The sequence below is a fragment of the Odontesthes bonariensis genome, chromosome 7 (assembly GCF_027942865.1).
Source record: "Odontesthes bonariensis isolate fOdoBon6 chromosome 7, fOdoBon6.hap1, whole genome shotgun sequence".
NCBI classification, from domain to species: domain Eukaryota; kingdom Metazoa; phylum Chordata; class Actinopteri; order Atheriniformes; family Atherinopsidae; genus Odontesthes; species Odontesthes bonariensis.
In genome coordinates this window covers 4,018,485-4,043,087 of record NC_134512.1, presented here as the reverse complement: position 1 = coordinate 4,043,087, position 24,603 = coordinate 4,018,485, and the positions used below count along the sequence as shown (strand labels likewise).

General features: G+C 41.8%; 2 protein-coding genes across 3 annotated transcripts in view; one reads left to right on the top strand and one right to left on the bottom strand.

Annotated features, from left to right (window-relative positions):
• Positions 1–506: 506 nt before the first annotated feature.
• LOC142384584 (uncharacterized) lies at positions 507–6,810 on the bottom strand. Of its 2 annotated transcripts, none has more exons than XM_075470880.1 (3): positions 6,732–6,810; positions 2,313–2,480; positions 507–2,179 (listed from the first exon to the last, which is right to left on the bottom strand). In XM_075470880.1, exon 3 carries the CDS (start codon positions 2,128–2,130, stop codon positions 1,369–1,371), a length of 762 nt encoding a protein of 253 aa, XP_075326995.1. In that variant the 5' UTR covers positions 2,131–2,179; positions 2,313–2,480; positions 6,732–6,810; the 3' UTR covers positions 507–1,368. The 2 variants fall into 2 exon arrangements, with proteins under 2 accessions (XP_075326995.1, XP_075326996.1); XM_075470881.1 differs by having other exon boundaries at positions 6,573–6,802.
• Positions 6,811–22,794: 15,984 nt separating this feature from the next.
• Positions 22,795–24,603, top strand: part of lrp5 (low density lipoprotein receptor-related protein 5) — a 112,354-nt gene continuing 110,545 nt past the window's right edge. The window contains exon 1 of the mRNA XM_075469280.1: positions 22,795–23,106. Within this exon, the coding sequence (XP_075325395.1) occupies positions 23,046–23,106 (61 nt within the window). The 5' untranslated portion in view covers positions 22,795–23,045. The remainder of the gene's footprint in view (positions 23,107–24,603) is intronic.

Here is a 24,603-nt window from a genome sequence, read left to right as displayed (position 1 = left end):
TGAAAGGATTTGAAGATAAGGATTTGAAGAACTTAATTTTCTTATTTTTGAAACTGTCATATTTCAAAATTGGCTGAATATTTTTAAAAGATGAAACATTTTGTAATAGCTGAATGTCTTATGAACATTTTAAAATTTGAATGGTGTCTCTAGCTGAAAGTATGCTGAACTAGTTAAGATTTGAAGGATTTGAAAGGATTTGAAAGGATTTGAAAGGATTTGAAGATTTACCATTACTTTTAAAGGGAAAAAAAGTTGAATAAAAAGCTTAATATCTTAAAAAGTTGAAAAGTTAGAAACACCAAAAAATAATTGCAGGAAAGAGCTGAAAGAGCTGAACATTTTGATACCAAATTTGTTGAAATAGCTGAAAGTATGCTGGAGTAGTTGAATGCCGAAAAACGGCGGAAGAATACGGAATAATACGGAATAATAATAAAGAGAAACAGGAACTTAATAGTGAGAATGCTTAATGCATTCTCACAATAAACATAAAAAGACAACAGTGCAATCATCGAGAACGAGATGGTGGGGTGACCGGAGCAGGAACAGCGAAGGTGCATGGCACATCGGAGGTGCTGGGCTCAGTGATGTTCTGGGGGAACAAGACACAACATGACATTATAGCATGCACTTTCATCCATTTACATTACATTACATTACATTACGGTCATTTTGCAGACGCTTTTAACCAAAGCGACTTACAATAAGTGCGTTCAACATCGGTAGGCAAAAGAACTTCAGGTCACAAGAAATCATAAGTGCATTTCCTTCCAAAACCAAACAGCTAAGAGCAAAACTAGTGCTAGAGTAAGTGCGATAAGTCAGGTACTTAGACAGATGGGAAGACAATTTAGAAAACAAAGACAATTTAGGATTCAATATAAACACAAGAAACTTGTGCTAAAGAAAATAAAAAATTTAAATAAAATAAAGGATCAGACTCAATGAATAATTCCCTACACTCCCTATTATATAGATCAGTGAGCAGTGCTGACCAACATATCATTGGGGTCATCAGGTGGGAACCTCCTTCCATCAGTGTTTCGTCTAGTTGGGCCCACGACACCTCCAGGAGGCTAGACAATGACCACTGGCATCCCAGAGTCACCCCCCCTTATGCCAGCCAACACTGCTCCTCACACCACAACAACCATAATCTACCTCAGCCTCTCACCAACTGCATACCAGTCACAGCGGGGTGGGGATGCAAACCCTAGTTCGGGTAGGGGAAGAAATAAAAGAGGTAAGAAAAGCAGGAATGGGATTCAAACCCTGGTTCGGGTAGGGGGTAATGAAAATATAGAGGGTGCCAGTGGTGGAGGAAACAATAAGTGCGTAAGGAACTAGGACGGAGCAGGTGATGTCCTAAGAGGGCGGATCAGGGTAGTGTTTCCTGAAGAGGTGGGTTTTCAGCCTGCGGCGAAAGATGGGCAGTGACTCAGCTGTCCTGATATTAGTCAGGAGATCGTTCCACCATCGGGGTGCCAGAACAGAGAAAAGCCGTGACCGTGTCGATCGTGCGCAGGGACCCCTGAGCGACGGGGCAGCCAGGCGCCTGGTGGCCGCAGAGCGAAGTGGTCGGGCGGGGGTGTAGGGCTTGACCATAGCCTGGAGGTATGAAGGAGCTGTTCCTTCCACTGCCCTGTAGGCCAGCACCAGAGTCTTAAACTGGATGCGAGCAGCTACAGGGAGCCAGTGTAGAGAGCGGAGAAGGGGAGTGGTGTGGGAGAACTTGGGGAGGTTGAACACCAGACGAGCAGCAGCTTTCTGAACCAGCTCCAGAGGTCTGATGGCAGAAGCCGGGGCGCCAGCAAGGAGGGAGTTGCAGTAGTCCAGGCGGGAGATGACAAGAGCCTGGATGAGCACCTGTGCTGCCTTGTCGGTGAGGAAGGGGCAAATCCTCCGGATGTTGTAGAGGAGGAATCGGCAGGAACGGGTCACTGATGCGATGTTTGGCGAGAACGACAGTTGGTCGTCCAGGGTCACACCCAGATTCCTCACGGTCCGGGTTGATGTCACCACGGAGTCATCCATGGTGATGGCCAGATCTCTGAATGGGCAGCCCTTCTCCGGGAGAAACACCAGCTCAGTCTTGTCCAGGTTGGGCTTAAGGTGGTGCATCGACATCCATCCCGAGATGTCTGCCAGGCACGCAGCAATGCGTGCTTCCACTTGGCTGTCAGAAGGGGGAAAAGACAGAATCAGCTGGGTGTCGTCTGCATAGCAGGGGTAGGAAAAGTTATGGGACTGGATGACAGAACCAAGAGATGATGTGTAGAGGGAGAAAAGAAGAGGATCCAGGACCGAACCTTGGGGAACCCCAGTGGTGAGCCTACGTGGCTTCGACACAGACCCTCTCAGTGTGACCTGGTAGGAGCGATCTGTCAGGTAGGATGAGAACATGGAGAGTGCAGAGCCAGAAACCCCCATTCCCTCCAGGGTAGAGAGAAGGATGTTGTGGTTCACTGTGTCAAATGCTGCAGACAGGTCCAGGAGAATCAAGACAGAGGAGAGAGAGTTAGCTCGAGCAGTTTGGAGTGACTCAGTTACTGCTAGGAGGGCCGTCTCAGTTGAGTGGCCCACCTTGAACCCGGACTGGTAGGGGTTCATAAGCACTGTAGTCAGTGTACATCATTGATATATTTCATTTGAGTGATCAACACCATAGCACTCAATAATACTTCCATATATGCAGTTTTCACACATTTATTTTCATTGAGACACAGTGACAACAATTGTTTATTTTGTATTGCAGGATGCTCTAAGTCAGGGTTAATTTAGTCTGTCATATATTCCTTTTGCACAGCAGGTGTCACAAGAGAGACCGTTTCAATGAGGCTTCGGGTAATGAACCTATTGGCGAACCTTTGGGCTGGAAAGCCTCATTGGTTCATGAAGCCTCATTTTTCCATCATTATTTGATGGTGCTCTGGGATCATCAAAGATTTAGATATTTTTTTAATAACCCAATCCTGACTTGTACTTCTCAACAACTTTGTCCCTGACTTGTTTGGAAAGCTCCTTGGTCTTCATGGTGTGATGCCTCCTGCTTAGTGGTGTTGCAGCCTCTGGGGCCTTTCAGAAAAGGTGTGTTTATACTGACAGATCATGTGACACTTAGATTGCACACAGGTGGACTTGATTTCACTAATTATGTGACTTTTGAAGGTCATTGATTACACCAGAACTTTTTAGGGGCTTCATAGCAAAAGGGGGGAATACATACGTATACACATGCCAATTGTTTCAGATTATTTTTTTCATATATATATTTTTTTCGTTTCATTTCACCAACTTCGACTTTGTGCAGATCCATCACATAAAATAAGATTTAAAAACATTTAAATTACAGGTTGGAATGTAACAAAATAGGTAAAAATGGAGGTGAATACTTTTGCATGCTTCCTGCTTCTGAAGAGTGCAGACGTGTCTCTGCTTCCTCCTGCTGCTTATTGCTTTATTTGCTTTTAAATAATTTTATTTCTTTCCACAAGTCTTGGATATAATTTTATTCTTTTTCTTTTAAGTGAACCAAGACTTTTTTAAATCGTTTTCATTCTTTTTACAATTTATCTGACGAGCCAGCGACTACAATCCTTTCAACATGCCCTGTGAAAGCTGTCGGATATATCAACAAGAAATTTGGGCGCTACAAGAAAGGATTTTTGCCTTAGAAACTGAAATGGGGCTTCATGAAACGCTCCCAATGGAATCCAGTGGTAAGAAGTCCACATTTACTTCCAAAGGAAAGGGTGAAAAAACTGCTACCTCCAACTTAAAGCTAAATGATACTGTGACTTTTCCAAGACTCTGTAAAGACACTTATAATGGACTTGGTGCTAAGCCAAAGAATCGTCAAACTGTTGGTATCAACAGAGGATATGTAACATCACCCGGAATAAAGTTAACAAACAGATTTTTACCACTGTCAGAGCCAAATGTGACTGAGTGTAACAGACAGAGAGACGGTACAAAGTAGAGCCCTGCACTCCCGCGGGACCCAACGCAAAGCAGTGCGGCGCGGGACACATTTTGAAAGCTCATTGCGGGAGCGGGCGGGAGCGGGCGGGAGCGGGCGGGAGCGGTGATAAGCTGCAGTCCCGCTGACTAAAAACGTGAGGCACAACGACGAGGGACAGGGCATGGTTAACCTACTTAAATAATAATTGGATTACATGTTACATTTTCAACATTCTGGGTTTAGAAAAGGTAGGGTAATTAATAACACATATTGTTTTCATTCCACTTGTTTGCATTTAAATCAATGTAACGTGAGCTGTAGGCTTAGATATGTATGCTCAAATCCACTCAAAGTAGGGGGCGAGGCTCCATCACGCTGTGTTTAAAATCATATTAACTAAAAATATATACTTTTACTTCCAAAAATGGAAATGTGAGGAGTGGCATTAAACATATACACAATGTATTATTCTTAATATTCACGGTAGATTTTGGTAGGTATGTTGGGTAGGCTTATTGCTGTAAAGCCTCAGCTGCTTGTGCCATCTGATGTGCTCCTGCACTATGTGCCCCACGTGAAGGATCGGACAGTGGTGTGCGCTGCTAAGATCATGTTTCTTTCCTCAAGCCAATGACAAGAACTTCCGTGAGAAGTAACGCGAACGTCTGAATCATGCGGGAATTGCGGGCGGGAGCGGGACAAAATATGACAGGTGCGGGCGGGAGCGGGACTAAAATCCTATCTTTTTGCGGGAGCGGGCGGGAGCGGGACTGTAAATTCTGTCCCGCGCAGGCCTCTAGTACAAAGCAGCAGATGGACAGAGAAACTGTGCCGAGTGTCAAGGTCAAAGATACTCTTGTGCTTGGAGACGGAGCCATATCTAATATAAACATAAACAGAATGGTTACATGCAGCTATCCAAGTGCCACTGTCTCTGACATCACCACATTACTACCTGAGGTACTGGCAAAACACCAAGGGGTGAAACAGCTGATTGTCCACGTGGGTGCAGTGGACATCAGAGATAATCAGTCTGAAATCTTAAAAAAAGACTTTGAGAAACTGTTTGAGAGTCTTGATAAAGTGACGATACCAACATTCATTAGTGGACCTCTCCCAAACATTGACAGGAGGATCAACAAATTCAGCCGGCTGCTTCAGTTGAACACATGGCTGTCCAAAGTCTGTGAGTCCAGAGGACCTCATTTCATTGAGAACTTTAATCTTTTCTGGCAAAGAGATGACCTGTTTCAAAGAAAAGGCCCACACCTGAACAGAGGTGGAGTGAGACAACTGACGGATAATCTCCTCCACGCTCTGAGGCATCACAAAGGGCCAGGGCCAGGGCCAGGGCCAGGACCGGGTCCCGTGCTGCTGCCGAGAGAGAAGAGGAGCCAGAGAAGAGCTCCTGCCTCACCACCCAAGGACCCAGCAAAGGATTCAGCCACAGCAGCCACAGCAGCCACAGCAGCACCTCCAGCATCCCGAACACAGGATTCAGCAGCTCCACCATCGCCTTCACCACGGCCCTCACCACAGGCCTGGGACCCACCTGCTGCATCTACACCCTCCAGAGATGTTTCTCCACCGTCACCCAGGAGATTTCCTGATCACCTTGAAAGCTTGGTGAAATCGGGGATTAAAATGGTTCCTCTCACGCCAAACATGGCAAGATCAAGAATTCTTTCCTCAAAGAAGCATCGAGCCCCTCTCCCTCCTCAGCCTACTCCATCGACCAAAGCCCCCCCAGCTTGGCCCCCACCACCGGTGCCCACAGCTGTTATTTCCAACAGCGTCAATGCTGTTGTCTAGGAAGCTAAGGGCCTCTGTGTTGGTAAACACCATCTCAACCAGAGGTCCAAGGATGGAGTGAAGAGAGGGACAATCAGACTGTCCAATCAGAGAAATCTTATCCATATCCCTTGCAAGAACACAGCGTCCAGTTCAACTATATGTAGTATGGTCAGGTGTCGAAGGTGGTATAAATGTGTTCAACCCTCCTAATCCACTATACTCCAGGTAAGTGTCCAGAATAAACAGGACAACAGAGAGATGCGTCTATCAATAAATTACAATTTTTATTAGAAATGATTTGGACACAGATAGGATAAAAATAGTATCGGAGCAATGCAGGCAGTAACTCCTCAGGCCGCCAATCCTAGATATCAGTTTTATGCATTTAGGACCCAAAACACTAGTTAAAATATAGCACCAATACACGTCTCACACTACACACAGATAAGGTGCTTAAAACAGTTCAAATCACAACAAAACAAAAGCGCCCCAAAATGTACAATTAGTCTAAAATGGCAGTCTGAGGAATAAGTTGCTCAATATCAAATAAAAGAATGAATGATGCCCTCTAACGATACTAAGGTTTTAAAACAAAATAAACAAATAAAGAAATAAAATAAAACAAAAGCCCGTCCTAACAAACTCCTTTTATGGGGAGAAAAAACAGCGACAGTCCCTTTATCAGTCTGAGAACGCCCGACGAGCCGCGTATCCCCGTCCGCCAATCAGCCGAAACTAATTGCATAGAAAACATATTACACTCAACATTCATTCCGTTTGTATAAACCCTCATGCATCAGTATATAATACTCACATCTACACGCCTTGTGTTAGTGATCAGTGCCCCTGCGTTTGCGCTGCAATCGTGGAACACTGAGGAAATCAGAACGGTAAACAACAGGACGCACAATGCCACACAATGTGCGCATGAACAGGGATTAATTATAAACTGCAATATCGAAAGCGCGTGTACCTGTACAGCAACGGATTCGTCTATTCAGTGGCGACTGAGCACGGAAGCCAGGCGTCCCCTCACACTGGCTGAGTTCCCAATGACCCGGCAGAGGAAGAGAGAGGACGAATCCTGCTACCGGCGCACCTAAATAGCCTCCCCAGGTGAGGAGGCAGCGCTGCCTGCTGGCGAGGACCCCGTTACATATAACTAATCTCAAACACGCAGTACTCAATGTCAGAGCTTTGAGTAACAAATCATTCCTGATAAATAGTTTTATTTCCTCTCACAATCTTGATTTTTTGTTTTTAACTGAGACGTGGCTCGACAAAAACACAGCAAATGTAGTCCTGATTGAGTCTAGTCCACCTCACTTCAATTTTGTGTCTGAAACACGAGAAAACCAGAGGGGTGGGGGTGTTTGTGCCATGTTCTGGGACAATATACCCACCCACATGTTGTAATTTGGGGATTTTTCATCATTTGAGTATGTGTCATTCAAAATGGAGATAAAACAATCTTCCATACTTTATATCACCATTTATAAACCACCACAGAATTATTTTATTGATGATTTTACTGAACTACTTTCAATTGTGTGCGCTGCTTTTGACTGTTTAGTAACAGGAGACTTGAATGTGCATGTGGATGTAGCCCATAACAAGCAAGCTAAAGAGCTCACTGCTGTCCTTGAAATGTTTGGTCTAACTCAGCATGTGACTGAGCCCACCTACAACAGAGGGCACACTCTAGATGTGCTCATTTCAAGGGGTGTTGTTATTTCAAACCTGGATGTCGTCGATGTTGCTTTATCTGATCATTTCTGTGTTTTCTTCGACCTATCTACTTTACCCAAACCAGCAGCTGGGTCTGCAGTTGTTCGGGGAAGACTCATAAATGACAGAACAGGGACACGGTTTATGGAAATGATTAGGTTTGAGAACACCTCGTGTTCTGATGTTGATGATCTGTTGAACTCTTACACATCAAGTCTCTTAAATGTTTTGGATACCATTGCTCCTGTCAAGGTTAGAATGGTTAAAAGTAGGCAGATGGCGCCATGGAGGAAAGAAGAGTCGGTCAGGGCACAGAAAAGGGAGTGCCGGAGAGCCGAACAGAAATGGCGCAAGTCAAAGCTCCAGGTTCATTATGAGACTTACAAAGAAAAGCTATGTGTGTTCAACCAGACTTTGCTGCCTTGATGAGTTGCCCACTAGATTTGTAAAGTCTGTGCTGAGCAGTTTGTTACCACAACTCGCTCATCTAGTCAACATCTCACTTCAGACTGGAACATTTCCAAAGGCCTTAAAACCCGCTGTCATTAAGCCCCTTCTAAAGAAGAGCAATCTTAATGCCACAGTACTGAACAACTTACCTGACTCCCGCCCTCTGGTATTCGTATACCATCTGGGACGAGCCCACAACTGACATGATTTCAAATGGGGCTACTTTCTCTAAAACTCGTGCATTTGATTGGATGAAGAATCTGTCCGTCACCTTGACTGACACGCCACTTCAGCCACTCCCAATGACTCAACCCGTGACGTAGCTCAGAGCTTACCTGACTCCCGCCCTCTGGAGCATAAATGGGCGTCCATAACGCCGCCATAACGCCGCCCATTCATCCAAAGTCCCACCCAGCGATTAATGATTGGCTCTCATTATTTTCTAATCGGACGAAACACATATGACTCCCAGGCTCCTCAGATGGTTGTGTGAGGAAAGGGAACGCCCCCACGTGTAGTTGGTGAACGCAGCCAGATGACGTGAGTCAGGTTACTGAACAACTACCAGCCCCTATCAAACCTGCCATTCTTAGGCAAAGTCCTAGAAAAAGTTGTACAGTATACCAACAGCTTAGTGACTTTCTCCTGTCTAACAATGCTTTTGATACTTTCCAATCAAGCTTTAGGCCCCACCAAAGCACTGAGACAGCTCTGATCAAGGTGACAAATGACATCCGCCTGAACACAGATGCAAGTAAAGTCACAGTCTTAGTTCTGCTGGACCTGAGTGCTGCCTTTGACACAGTTGACCATGCGATCTTATTACAGAGGTTAGAAGACTGGGTGGGAATCTCTGGTCCTGCTTTAAACTGGTTCAAGTCCTATCTGGAGGACAGGAAATATTTTGTTGAAATTGGTGTCTCAGACCAAATGGCTATGACCTGTGGGGTTCCCCAGGGGTCAATCCTGGGACCCGTATTGTTCAATCTGTACATGCTTCCACTAGGCCAGCTAATACGCAGCTATAATGTGTCCTACCACAACTATGCAGATGACACTCAGATCTACGTGTCACTGACGGCAGGAGAACACAGGCCTGTAAATACATTGTGTCACTGCATGGAACAGATCAGTGTGTGGATGCAAAACAATTTTCTCCAGCTAAACTCAGACAAAACTGAAATCATTGTCTGTGGCCCACAGAAACAAAGAGAAAGTGTTAACAGTCACCTTGAGACTCTCTCTCTAAAACCTAATTATCAAGTTAGAAATCTCTGGGTAATAACATCCCATAGTTAAGCTGCTATAGGCCTAGACTGCTGGGGGGCATCGTCACACCTTTCCTCACTTTACTCTCTTTATGTATATGTGATATTATTGTGGTCATTAACTCGTGTTTCCCTGTTCCAACAGATATCCTTTGAATGGTGTTACAGTGCCGCCGCCGCTGCGGCCCTCCCCCCCTCCCCCCCTTTCTGTCTTCTCAAACCCCCGCTGGTCGAGGCAGATGGCCACCCTTCCTGAGTCTGGTTCTGCCAGAGGTTTCTTCCTGTTAAAAGGGAGTCGTTTCTCTCCACAGTCGCCTCAGGCACGCTCAGGCCGGGAGATTGGACCGAAAAACAAAAAGTTTTCAGTGCAATCTGTTGGTTTTCTTAGCTAGGAAATTGTTTTTGAATTGGCTCTATATGAACGAATTGGATTATTTTATGAATTATGATTATTATTAATTAATTGAATTCCAATTGGCTTGAATTGGACTTACTATCTAAGTGCCTTGAGATGACATTTGTTGTATTTGGCGCTATATAAATAAAAATGAATTGAATTGAAAAATTGAATTAATATTGGACTCAGACCTGAACTTTAACAGCCACATTAAATCAGTAACATCAGCAGCTTTTTACCAGCTAAAAAACATTGCCAGAATCAAAGGTATAGTTTCTAAACCAGACTTAGAAAGACTGATCCATGTGTTTGTCTCCAGCAGGTTAGACTACTGTAACGGCCTGCTAACTGGGCTCTCTAAACGGGCTGTAAGACAGCTGCAGTACATCCAGAACGCTGCTGCTCGAGTCCTGACTAGAACCAGGAAATACGACCATATTAGTCCAGTGCTCAGGTTTCTGCACTGGCTTCCTGTCGCTCAGAGAATAGACTTTAAAACAGCTCTGCTCATGTACAAGTCTCTTCGTGGTCAAGCGCCAAAGTACATCTCTGACATGTTAAAGCCATATGAACCAACTCGGGCTCTGAGAACCTCAGGGAGGGGTCTCCTGCTGGTGCCCAGAGTCAGGACTAAACAAGGTGAGGCTGCGTTTCAGTTTTATGCCCCTAAAATCTGGAACAGTCTTCCAGAAGATGTGAGACAGGCCTCAACTCTGACAATGTTTAAATCCAGGCTGAAAACAGTTCTGTTTAGCTGTGCATATGACACCTGAAAGTATTTTATCTGCATTCTTCATTTTTAAATTAATTAATTAATGATTATTTTTAATGGGTTTTTAATTTTTTAAATTTTTTTTATTATTATTATTATTATTTTAATAATTTTTATTTTAATAATTTTTATTTTAATAATTTTTTTATTTCCTTTTAAAGATTTTATTGCCTTCTTGTGGTTTTATATAGCTGTGAAGCACTTTGAATTGCCTTGTGTATGAATTGTGCTCTATAAATAAAATTGCCTTGCCTTGCCTTGCCTTGCCTTGCACTGTAGATGCACTTTCTGAAATTGGTGTAGTTTCTACAGTGAAAATTGACAGTAACTACTTTATAAAATAATAGAAAGTTGATATAAGAGTTTAAATGTATATCGCAGTGCATCATGGGTCCAAAATAAACAATACTATGCAGGATTTTTCCACAGTAAGATATTTTGAATCATAGACCAGATATGTTCTGCCTGAAGATGGGGTGTTGTTTACTTAAAAACTGATAATATCGACCTGTTTTGCACAAGGCAGTTTGAAAAAGAGGTAAATGTGAGAGCATTTGAGTTTGCGTTTAAGCAATAACAATAAAAAAAACGTTAGAAAATGATCATGGCTGATCTGAAATATATTGGCTTAAGAAAATAACAACAGGGTTAGAAATCAAAACTATTTGGTTGAGGTTACAAGACAATTATTGTATGGGCAATAAAAACACTCTAACAATGCAAATACAACATCATGGACATAATTTTTATCCTTCATATGCTTGGGTTAGGTATTCTTTCTATGTAATAATTACCACATACTCACATGTGTATTTTATCGCATGATTCCAAGATTTCCCAAAGTCATTTCACTTCTCTGCAAAATTTGTTCACACATTTACGGGGTACCATTTGCACTTATTGAATGCCATAGGTGAACTCTCTTGTTAGATGAACATGACCAGGTGTCACAGATTTTGTTTGAAACTCAATTGCAGACATGAACAGAGAAAGCTGGTTTAAGACCTTTTATTTACAAGAAGTTTTAGATTGTTCAGGTAAAGTCCAGCGCTTTAGTATCGCAAAACTGTGATGCTGAACTGGACCTGACATGATCCTGGCACTTTCAAGAATGATTAAAAGCAGCGAGTGGCATGAGCAGGTATCAAAGTGTCTGTGAGAAGCGATAATAAATAATAGCACTGATTTACAAGTACACTAAATAACTTGATTAGGCAAAAACTAAGGGATTTGAGCAGTTTTATGATCTGACAGCTTATGGAGGCAGCAATCAGGAGCTGTATTCATAAAAAAGTCTTAAGAATCCTCCCAGTGAGCTCCTTACTTAGCTTAAAAACTTCTAGCCAGGAGTCTCAGGGGACCAAGCTCAGAGCAACTCTGAGCATGGAAAAGACAAAAGCCCTTATCTTAGTGAGTAGGCAGGACTGACCCCATTGTTAGATATGACATCATATTTTGAAGACTGTGATTTTTTTGTCCAAAGGGGAAAACAAAAAAACACCAAAACATGTAAGCAGTCTATATATATGGTCAATATATTGTACACCAGGGGTGTCAAACTTAAATACACAGCGGGCCAAAATTAAAAACTTGGACAAAGTCGCGGGCCAGCCTTGATATTTATTGAAAAAATGTCCACAATTGAGGAAGTTTTTCCTTCTCTTCAGATATAACGATGAACCTTTTCATATGGAAACAAACTTTAGTTTTGCCTAAACACTGAATGTGAACAACCAAAGCTTGATACTATAAACATGTGAAATCAAATGACAAATAAAGGACACATCTGTGGCATTCATTCCTAAAATAGAATCTAAAAAAATCTTATGCCCCTTTCTCTATTTGTAGCCCTCTGAGTTCAATTTCAATGGTAACCTTTTTTTCACAGACTAACATTAATCATAATAATAATATTAATATTTTTTTGGGAACAGATATTCTGCTTCCCATATGTCTAGAAAGCTCCTGTTTTCTATCGTTCGTTTGGCCATTTTCAGGAGGGGTAGCCTGATGCGACTGGTTGCATGAGGTCGCTAATGAATGTCAACAGAGGGGGCACTTGTGGGTCCTGATTGAGGCACCAATGCACCAGCAGAGCATTCTGGGATTTGTAATATTAGGGTGCATGCCCTGTGAACCAGCGGGCCAGTTCTAGTTGACACTTGGTATTATCTTATTGGCCAAATATAATTACACTGCAGGCCAGATGTGGCCCGCAGGCCTGAGTTTGACATCTGTATTATTTTTGTTGTGGGTACTCAATAAGGACACCGTTGCTTGAAGAAAGAATGTACTTTATCAAACTGGTCTTCATGTAGACAGGAACAACAACCAAGTCTGACCCCAGTGGTTCATATGCTCACAGACACGGCACGCCCCCTGCTGTCTGGTAATATAAGCTAAGCAAATAAGCATTTGCTGTTATCATTACAACATCTATATTATATACCTTGATTTTAAAATAGCAGGCTTATTTTTCCCAACTTTACCCTTATCACTCGTGCATATATATTTGCTCTCTTCCATTTATATTTGATTTTGGCAGTTGATGTATTTGATAGTAATGAACAATAGCGTTCTAAAAGGGTGGCATTTAGTGTGACTGTGCTGTTGGTAGAAGATGTGACAGATCAAATCATGGCTACTGCATAGTTGCATTTTCCTGAGAGACTTTATAATCAACTCTCTGAACTTTTTGTGCCCTTCTTGTTTTACATTATATTATATGCTCTTGTTTGTCTTTTTAAAAAATGTTTTTAAACTTTTTAATTGGCTTATTTAGTTTTGTTGCTGAGTTATGTGTCTTACCCAAGAAAGCCAAGAGTTGAACTACCAACCTTCTGACTGCTCTTTCTCCTTAGCTACAAATGATGTGGGTGAAATACTGGATAAATTAAGACAGATTTGCAGAGTTCTCTGTTCACCTTATACTCATTAGACATTTTTAAAAAGGCAAAAAACCACATGAAGCAAGCAAATAAACAGTTTTTGTTCTTTTTGTAAAACTGAGGACACTGTGTGTGTCTGGAATTATTTTGGTGGTAATTTTGTTTTACACCATTGAAATGCATAATAGAAAATTATTTACAGTTGGAGAAATTGATTGAGTTTTCAAAAGCCCAACTAATGCTTTGAATAAGACCCCAAACCCAAATCAGTTGAGGAGTAGATGACTTGGACATAGAGCACAATAAAAAACTTGAGAAAAAAACGAGTTTAAACCATTTCTTACCTTGACAGTCAGCTTTGAGATTCCTGGAAGATAAAATGAATGAGCTTGAAGCACTGATAAATATACAGCAGGATTATTGCAAGGACAATTTTATTAATTTATCTTTTTTTATTGAAACATGTCTGCAGGAGCAACTCTACTCAGCTTTAAGACTATCCGGGCAGACAGAGACTGCAGACAGAGACTGCAGACAGAGCGGTAACACGAAAGGAGGAGGATCACAGAGCTGGTTAACAACAGATGCTGTAATCCTGGACCTGGCTGCAGGAACAGCTCTAACCGCTCTCTGCTCAGTTTTAACACTATCCGGGCAGACAGAGACTGCAGACAGAGCAGTAACAGGAAAGGAAGAGGATCACAGAGCTGGTTAACAACAGATGGTGTAATCCTGGACATGTCACTGAGAAGGAGCGTCTCTGCACCCCAGATGTTGAACTGATGTTGCAGTTTCTGTCCATGTTGTCTACTGAGAGTTCACCTGTGTTACCTCCTGACGCTGTGTGTGACATCATCAGCTAAGCTGTTGCTAAGCTACAAAAACAACACCCCAACCCACTGATGGAGACCTCTGAAGATTTCTACCTCAGCTTCCTTTCTTAATATTTTTTAACTGATTTTCTTTTAATTTGATTTTGTTATCCATCTATAACAATAGAAAATCTTCAATAATAATTTATACTACACCAATATAATTTTCCTTTGGGGATTTGGGGGATTAATAAAGTATTATTGAATTGGATGGAATTGAATTGAATTGAATTGAACTCTGTCCCACATGTCATTGCTATTTTGTTATTTTAGTAATCAGTATGCATATTGTCAGCTTGGTTTGATTTCCCTCCATGGATTTTGCCTTATTATGCTCACGTGCATCAGTTACCTGCCTAAGCATAAAAAGATATATTATAAAGTATTATTTCTCTTATCAGTGTTAGTAATTCAAAATTGTAAGGTAATAGCTAGAAAATGAAAGACATCACAGGCTGCCCTCATTTGCTGCTCACACTCATCTACTGTCCTTCTATCTATTTACTTGTTGCTTTGAATGTTGAGGCTATAAGGAATTGGGGAATGCAAATGGGTTATTTCCTTTCCTTGCTCTGTGCTAAAGAAGATCATAAAGGAAGCACTCACGCTCCTTAGCATTTAGACATTCCATTAAACTCTTGGGTCATTTCAATAAGTTAGAAACTGTCCTAAGTGAAGAAAACTTTGTCCACTTTTAGAATCCTGCTCCTCATTGTGTCCTCCTGGAGCCACACACTGATCAATCCTCCAGGAGAAGGCAAAGATTGTGGTAACATCATCTTTCCAAGCTGCTAAATTCCTCATTCTCTTCTCTTGTTATATGGTTCATCTGTCCTTTAGTTCCCTGCTGTCATGTTAGAATCTAGAGTCTGCCTGCCGTGTCTTCTCTGGTTTCCAGTTGAAATCTGGTCCTGTATTCCACTATCAGGTAGCCCTCTTCCCAAGGCTCTCTTAGTCTGACAGGCGAGGCTGCACATACGCTATGGACAACAGGAATGGAGACAGGAAATATGGGTGAAGTGCAAGGTGGTGTCTTTGTAGAGATTACAGCAATTGTGCTCATTTTTGTAGGTGTAATAAAACATTTGCCATAAAAGAACCAAAGAGTTATTTCTACTTACATGACCTGTTCAACAAGCTTAATCATGAAAGGTGATATTTTCACTTGATCCTATCTTCAGTGTTCAACTACAATCCGCCTGGGTAATAAGAACTGCAACAGCAACATGGCATGATATTATCAGGAAAATGAATTTGGTGTTAGATTATGCTTGTCTGAATGACAGCCAAACTTTCACAGATACATGAAGACAATGATGTTACATATCACATACATTCAGCGAGTTACACTGATGCTTACTGTTAGCTGAGTATGAGTCTGATTAAAAGCTTCTACGTGAGTTCTTTTAAGAAGAGTCCTCTTATTGAGCACTTAGACAGTCTCACCTGTTCCTTGTTATTCATGGAGACAGAGAAAGGTATTTCTTACAGTCAGCTGTGTTACGTCTAAGCCTTGGACTCGGACAAACAGAAGAACGCAGACCAACGCAGAGACTGTTTGATATTTGTACAGAACAGTGCATGGATCAAAGCAAAGCCGGCAGCTATGTTGACTGGTGAAAAAAAACCAGTTTCATTGCAGCATTCCAGAAAAAAGCTGGGAGCATGGAAATCAAACAAATGGAGGGGGATACAGTTTGGCTTCTTTAGGGTAACTGTAAACCATTAGCTACAGTATCTATTTCTTTATAGATTTAGGGGTGTTAATGCTGAGTTGACTTGTTACTTCCTACTTGATTCCTCTCCCGCTCAACACATTTCGTTATACTATTGGCCCTTTGTTCCCATATTATAACCAAAAAACTCAAACAGGACATCCTTTGGAAGTTTCCCAACAGAAATATAACAATGTTAAACATTTTGGGATTAATGCGGTGCTATTCAGTTGAATTCCATTTTAAAAAGGGAAAGAAGCAGCAAGGAGCTGCACTGTATATCTCTTCAACATGCTGATAACAAATGTCAAATTTCAGGTTAAAAATGGGCACTTACAGAAGAAACAGATGTCCAATACGGAATCACTTCATTACAATATGCTGTGTAAAATGATCTAGTGAATGATTGTATAACATATACATTTCACACAATATATTGCACATGATAACAATAAAATAATGAACGTTACCCTGTAAAAAATAAACTACACACATTACTAGCTCTGTTACTAAAACAATAATACCTGCTCTGTGTTGCGTGTGGTGTGGAATAGCTGCCTCTCCTACAGGGAGATGCAGAGCAGGAAAACATGTGGTTTGAGTTTACAGAGCCTTTAATGTGGAGGCCAGTTGGAGCAGAGAAACAATGCAGTCTGAAAAGTAAAGAGGGGCTGACAGGGTTGGCTTAGTTCGAGGTGTGTGAAGACACACATTTGGGGCGTTTTATCTTTGTTCTCAGATCACTATTGTTTGCATGCGACAGCGTATGTCCATCTTTCATTTACAAAACATCACATTCCTCTTGCTACCTTTCTCTCAACCTTATTGATGTTAAGCTCAGCAAAAAAGTATTAACCATAATAATAATATCCTTGTGATTCTAGATGTTGTGCTGTGTGTTACTGGAAGATACTATGGAAAATCTATTGGTATGTGATACAGATGTGCTGTCAAGCAGTGGCCCAATGTTTGGAAGGTTAGTCAATTCAGAGAGAGCCAAGTTCATTTTTCTTCCTTCTCCAACAGCGATACATTTCAGAAAACAGAAACACGCAAGCTTTAGATATTCATTACATGGCCAAGTGTACAGGGACGTGGGAACAATTCCTCATTAAATAGTTATTTGTGTGCTGCTATCGCCAAAAAAATATATAAAAGTTTGAGGAAAACTGTTGTCTACATTAAGGATTTCTAATTGGAAAATTCTAGGCCAATACCGGTAAAAGTGTTAGAAATAATCATTTGGCAGATGGCTGATAGCGAATCCTGATTTATTTTCTTTTTATTGCTAAGTAAACAGTATACTTTATAGAAGATAACATCGTTCAAGTAGTTCAGCCCTTCAACACCAAATCTTTGAATTACTGCAGTTATTTAAAAAAAAAATTATCAAATCACCATTAGTTTAATCTTTTACATAGAAATATCCTTAAAAAAAAACCAAAAAGTTTCCTCAGACTTTATAGTTTGTTATTGCCAACTGAAAGACTTTTCACACCTTACATGGCCGAACAAGTTTTTTATGCTGAACAAAATGAAATGTGAATAAATAAATGAATGTGACACAACCAGGACACAGCAGGTAGATAATGACCTCTGCCTCTGGTTGATTTTTACCCTGTTTGCTGTTGGGCTGATTGTGATACTGATGTTAGGCTGATATACAGTATCTGGGCAGCCCTCTAAAATAATATGGTATGCTGGAACTCTGTCTTGATATTGGAAAACAATTTTGGGAAATATGCTTATTTGTCTTTTTGTAGTGTTGTAATAAGAAATTTCATATTAATTTATTAACTTCTGATATGAGGCTCTATGCCCAACACACAGAGACAAATCCTGGATATCTTGTGCTGTTATTTGTTAGCAGCTGACAGGAAATAAGGGAGTCAGCCACAGAGCTACTTCAGCATAGATATGAAACTGATGTTTTCAACAATAAGTTTTAAAATGATGGACTGAGGATCTTGTTCAATCTTGGAAAACGATATTTAAACGGTACTACTTATTTTCCTGACTTTACAGGCAGCCCTGACAGTGAGGCTGCTTTGGAACTGTTATTTTGCATGTTTGTACAGTATGTTACAATATTCTCATCACTCCAAAGGTCCATTTAGAAACTCTAATTGATTCCACATTGCTAAAGTGTTTGTTAATTCACCACAAGGTCACCGAAATGTGTCGATTTTGATGTGAGCGCCATTTTTTGGGTCCAATTTGGCATTATTGAAGTTATTAGATCATTTACAGAGATGCCCTGGAGAAAGATGAATGAAAATAGATAGGAGAGGTGAAGAACTGCTTTTTAAACTCCTCACCTTACTCCAGGTTTAATAACGTGCAGTTTCTACTCCTGCACAACACCACTCAGCGAGTCTGGGAGCTATGGGCTTAAAGGTGGGGTCTGTGATGTTTTCTGGAGCATTTTTTATCATATTGTCTGAAAACCTCCTCACGACCCCATTGCACCCACTAAAATAGAATGTTTGGGAAAAAAAACAAATCTTTTAGTCCATTGTAGAGGGTGTAGCAAGAGGAAATGTCTGACCAATAGAAGTAATGATGAGAGTTACTTCTATTGGATTCTGACACGCCAATCAACCGTCAGCCCCCCTCCCCCCTCCCCCCTCCCCCCTGCGCGTTCACAGACTCGTGACTCGTTCATGTGTTTTGAAGGCGTGGTTTCGAGGGCTGGGCTGAAGGGAGAGGCAAGGTTGTGTATTTTCAAAAATATAGCTTGCAAGAACCGTATTTCCAAGATCTCAGACCCCACCTTTAAATTTGTCTAAAAAATAACTGCAACTGCACAGAGGGTGATCTACGAAAATGCCTTGAGTTGCACACGTGTTTTGCTATCCACAAATACAAATTTCCTATTTGTAATCTGTGGGTTGTTTTTTTAAAAATATATGTGTATTTGTAAATATATCAAAGCCATTTGTGAAACTGAAAATTCTCACAACATCTATAAATGTTATCACATCCAACTGACTCGTCCATGTCGTTACTGCTAATCAGCGATCTTCTTTCTTCGTCGTTCTTAAGCCGAGCCACAGATACATCAGTGAACAACAGTGCCATCTACTGGATGGTGCTTTGTGAATCACAAGCTATTTGTTTGTGGATCTGTGTGAATTTGCGGAAAGACGTTTCTCAATACCAAGTACGCTAAGTACGTACTTGTGTACTTACAAGTATGAACTTGTCGGAAGTACGGACTTCTGAGTACAGAAGTACACAAGTATGCTCATTGTGCATTTGGGACGGAAGCGTACTTGATTGCGTCGAAGACGTTGACGTTGCCGCCAAAAATTTATTTTATTTTTTTCTGTTCATCGCTGCCTGTGTGTGACTTCAACAGGAAAGAATAATCTAAAACTTCTAGAAAAGATTGAAAATGGACCGAGCTGTGCTTGCAGCTGCTGTTGGAATGCTTTATTTTAAAGCTGAAGAGGAAGCGGTGAGGCTGAGGAGGGAGAAACGGGAGCGACGAGCCAGGATGCGGAGGAGGACCAGGCTAATGGCATACCTGTCAACTTTTGTCAACTCCTCTGCCATCTTCGCTTGACCCGCACTGCTTTCTGGGATAGCAAGCTGTCTGAAGTCTACACAAGTCACCACAGAAGCATACTCGATAAAATGGGCAGAGCAAGTACACATCCGGTGTAGGTACCAGATCGGCTCGGCTTCCAGATCGGCTCGGGGTCCGTCGTCTGGTGAACATGTCACACAATATGGATGTACGCTTGAATGGGAGTACATTGCGATTGGCTGTACGTCGGACAGTTGAGATTGACTCGTTTTTTCTTTCATCTTATAACCTTATGTGTGCCTTGAACATGTACAACCCGATTTACCTTTGTGTCTATATGCCACATGTTTCTGTACATTTTGTTAAAAATCTTTAATAAAAAAAAAAATAAATAAAAGTTGAGATTGGCTCAGACAAACTTCGTTGCGTTCGACTTTCACGACAGACAGACAGATAGATAGATGCCATTTCTTTAAGCTAATTTTTCAGTGTGTGTATTTGTCTTATTTACGTAGACTGTATGTATATATATATATATATATATATATATATATATATATGTAGTGTATGTATATACACACATATCCAACAGAACAATTTTTACAAGTTTTATGTACATTTATATCCACACGCATATAGTCAAAGAGGTTAGCTGCTCAGCACACAAACAATACACAAAACTGAAAATGAAGCTTCTGTTCAGAGTGAACCAAGGCCAAAATGATTGAACAAAACAAACTAGATTTTAAAGGTTTGAGGCTAGTGGTGGTCAAGGTGTGGTACACACTATTTTGTAGGAAATATTTCATTTCTTCGTAAAAGCTCTCCATAGCTGCTGCCGATCACCGAAAGACCGAGAAAAAAACTCTCCGACGCACAGCGCCTAGTTACGGTTATTATGGCTACTACAGCCAATCACAACTGTCCGACGTACACCAATCACAATGTACTCCCATTCAAGCGGACAGCCATATTGTGTGACGTAATCAGCAAACGATGGAACCCAAGTCGATCTGGCAGCCGAGTCGATCTGGTACCTACACCTGGGCTGTGTTCGCAACCGCCTACTACATACTTGCAAACGGCATACTCATCGATCAGACAGTATGCAGAGCGTTTACACACAGTGCACTTCGCTCCTGCCCGAGCCGAAATCAGCCGGCCTGAAGCTGATTTCACTTAAGCTATAAACTCTGTAAATATATAACTTTAGCAACATTTGAAACATTTTCAGGCGAGAAAGTAGTTGTTTATGTGGCAGCCGAGCAGACTAAGTTAAGCTCAAATGGTTTTCGGTGTGATCCAACAACGCCACTCCAGGAATTTCACCCAGAGAATTATTAAGTTTAGGTTCAAGGACACGCAGGTTCAATATACTAGGAATGAGAAGACGTAGTTCGATGTTTATACAAAAAGATCTAGTTTTTATTATAATAGTTGTCTTTTTATAATACGATTTAAAAACATTCATACAGAAAAATTAAAGAAGACCTAAACAGTGCTGAGCGTGACTGGGGAAACAGGGGCTAGTGAGAAGGGGGGCAGAATCCTAACTAAAATATATAAAGAAACAACAAACCAACTTAAAGGCACCAAAATGTGAGAACTCAAATCCCAAAGGAACACAGCAAAAAAAAGGGGGAAGACCACCAGCCGGACCACCAGCACCCAGCCACCAGACGCCAGCACTGAGAAGGAGATAAACAAATCTTAATAATGGTCAATTTAGTAACTGAAAAAGAAATAAACAAAACCAAAATACAAATGTACTCCAAAAGAAAACAATATACAAATTATCTCAAAGTAGCTAACAAAGAAAACAAAACAGAAACTAAGGAAGTGTAACCTCAAAATCAATTAAAACTGCCAGACACCCTCCGTGCGTCAGGCACAGCGCTCAGACCGCCGTCCGTCGGCGCCAGGCGCAGCCGTTAAGGCTGAAGCACTAGACGATTACAACATTAAAACAGGGAATCCCAAGCAAGACCTTGTTCAGGCAATACTTATCGGCGATAGATAAAAACCCTGAGCAGGTTGGACGAACTGTCAGTCAGTAAAGCAGGATCAGAAGCTCCGTGCAGAGCAGCAGGATAAAAGCTCCGTGCAGAGCAGCAGTGTCTCCAGCCTACCGGTCAGTGCGCCCAGAATTACAACGGCATCTTATGATGACACGCTCCGGAGGAGGAGAGGACGATCCAGGCGGCAGTACACCTGTTAACTGAGCATACTAGCGTTAGCCCTAAAATGTAGCATATATACAGAGACACAGAGAGATCAAACACTCACCACCGCGAGGGGAGACAGCACCCCGAGAGCCATTGGAGCCAGGGATGCATAACGGCCACCACTGCAGCAACAACAAATAATCAGCACACCAGAGAGACCAAAAGGTGAACATGCCGCGAGAGCAGCAGACATACCTTGTCGAGAAAATGACCCCTAACCCGGAAGCAGACAATTCAATGGAAGCAGACAGGGAAAGCATGAGGGAGGGCTCCTTTTATACTGCCACTCCTCTGATTGAATAATTGACAGCATGCCTACAGGCAGGTGAGGGAACTGGTCATGCATCTATGCTGCTACATTTAGATCCCCAACGTTTTGAAAATCTGACAAAATACCGACTATTTACAATTTTGTTCCAACGAATTCGGCGCTACTAAAGCTAGCCGCAGTGAGTAATGCACTTCCGGTTATTTTCACAAAATGAACCTACCCTCGTTGTAGCTAGCTTGAAACTGCCGTTTTGACAGGAAATGACGATCGGCGACGTCAAGTTACGTTGCATCTTGGGTAGTTTAAGTATGACAAGTAACCTCATGATGCATGCTCAACATTTCGGCGAATCTAGTATGCATCCGGGAACTTAAAAAAAGTTAAAGTTAGTAGGAGTAGTGGGAGTAGTAGGCGGTTTCGAACACAGCCCTGGAATGTGGAGCGTACTTGTGTGGATGCGTACTTTGAATTGGAACAGTACTTGGTCCTTTTGTGGGGACGTTTCAGAAGTACATGAGAACACAACTACAGACAAGTACGCATATTGAGAAACGGCCACTGTCTCAAAAATACGAACGTGTGATTGGTGATCCACAAATGCTGAGTCACGATTCACAAACAGAATTTTCTGTTTCACAAATGGCTTCTTTTTTTTTTACAAATGGATAATTATATATTTACAAATACACAGATTGTAAAAAACAACACACAAGTTACAAATAGGAAAAATGTATTTGTAAATGGTAAAACACGTGTGTAACTCAAGGCATATTTGTAGATGCCCCTCCGTGTGTTTGCAGTTATTTTTGAGACTAATTGAAGCCCATAGAGAATCCTGCTGCTGTGGAAATGTTCACACAAGTGAGCAAAGATGTTGCCGCCTCGTGTCGGGTGACGTCGTAAGTCCGCCTACAACAGCCTGCCCTTTCTCTCCATGCTCGAGCTCGACGGTCCAAAGTGTAAAGTAGCTCGAGCGTCATATCAGGGAAGAAAAAAAAAAGTATCTTGCATAGAGACGGAGTCCTACAGAAGCACCAACAGACTCCCCCCTGGTCCTGCTGAACTCCAGGCCAACAAGTGTACATGAACACACGGAGAAGTGGAGCTCTTTCTAACGGACGGAGTAAAATGGAGTGGGAGTTCTGGATTTAAAGCGAAGAGGACTTGAAATGGGTGGTCTGCTCGCGGAGCTGCTGCTGCTGTGGAGTTGCCTGCTGTCGGCGGTTGATGGTACGTTGAGTTTTTGTTCACAATATGGATCCTTAGGGAACAAGGGCTGTGGAGCCGCTAGGACGAAAATCTATAAGAACTGTGTAGTAACAGAGCCACCGGTACTCCGCTAGTTTCCCTCTGAGCGACACCTTTTAAATGTTAGCAGCGAAATGTTGAAAATGGAAAGTTGAGCGTTTTATTTCCCAAGGGTATAGCAACACACTACAGTAGATTTGGTGACAGTCTCCAAACTTTACGGTTCGGTAGAGGCTCAGTCCAGTGGGACCAAACTGTCACTCACGCTTCGTACTTCCCTGGAACTCCGGGTCTGTGAGTCGGAGCAGAAGTGAAGTTTGAAGCCAGTCTGGCTATTTTGTCGGGCCTCTACAGACCAGCCATTCCTGCTAGGTGTCGGGTGTCACTCAGTCTTTCTGCTTTATTGATTAAAAGAAGTCAGACTATGCATTTGTGGAAGAAAACGCTTTTGGACGCAGCTAATATATCCCCTCAGGTCAGAGTGTTTTTGAGCCTTTCTCCCTGCTCTGCCCGCTTTGGGTCTTACATTTAATCACCTTGAAGCTGCCTGGCAGGAGGCGGGGCTTGGCTGTCCTTCGGATGGATGCAGGACATTTTATTACCAGCTCTTAATTGGCTGCTTGCATTTGAAAACTAAAGCAACGCATTTAATGTACTATAATTTAATATTTGATTCGCTTTCACAAGTCAGGTCATTACATTAAAGCTAAAGATTGAGATCTGCTGCTTTGCCCTTTGCTGACAGGAGAAGAATGTTTACTGGCTCACCATGATCCAGGGATGGGACTGACTCCGGTGCGCCACATGTTATATTATATTATATTCTGACATAAGTGGAAGATAGGAAAAAGTTAAGGACCTATAATCTGGTGTAAAAAGCATCGAATGCTTTTTCTGTAACCTGGAGTTATTTTGTTGTAGATTTTAGTGTCAGAAAGAGAAGATGCTGGAGGCTGCTGTAGTTTCGGAGAAAATGTAATAGGGATTTATGGTTCGCCATTGAAAGTTAGATTGAAACAAAGCCTAAGTACAACCCAAAGTTCTTAAGACCTCAGGACAAACTTAAGAATACACAGGCAGAGAAATATAACACAAAAGAGTCAAGACATGAAAACATGTATAAAATCAATATAATGGAGGTAAAAAAGCATTCAAAAAGGTCATTGGATGAAGTAATGACTCTTTGCTCAACGCCTGAGGGCAGAGACACTTTCTGCATCCCATACTCAAACTGGGAGCTGATTTCAAAGACAGGTGCCTGAAACTCCCATTCCAGCCCTAAAATCCTGGGAACTACAAGGTGGTGAGCATTCTGAGAACAAAGAGTTATGGGGTGAAATGGAATGATGAGCTCTTGCAAATAAGATGAATGGAGGGCATCAGGGGCTTTATATGTGAGTAGGAGCACAGTGGCTTATAGACTGAACATTTCAGGGCAGTATAGTGAGGCTAACAGGAGGTGGGACCAGTCAGTACTCT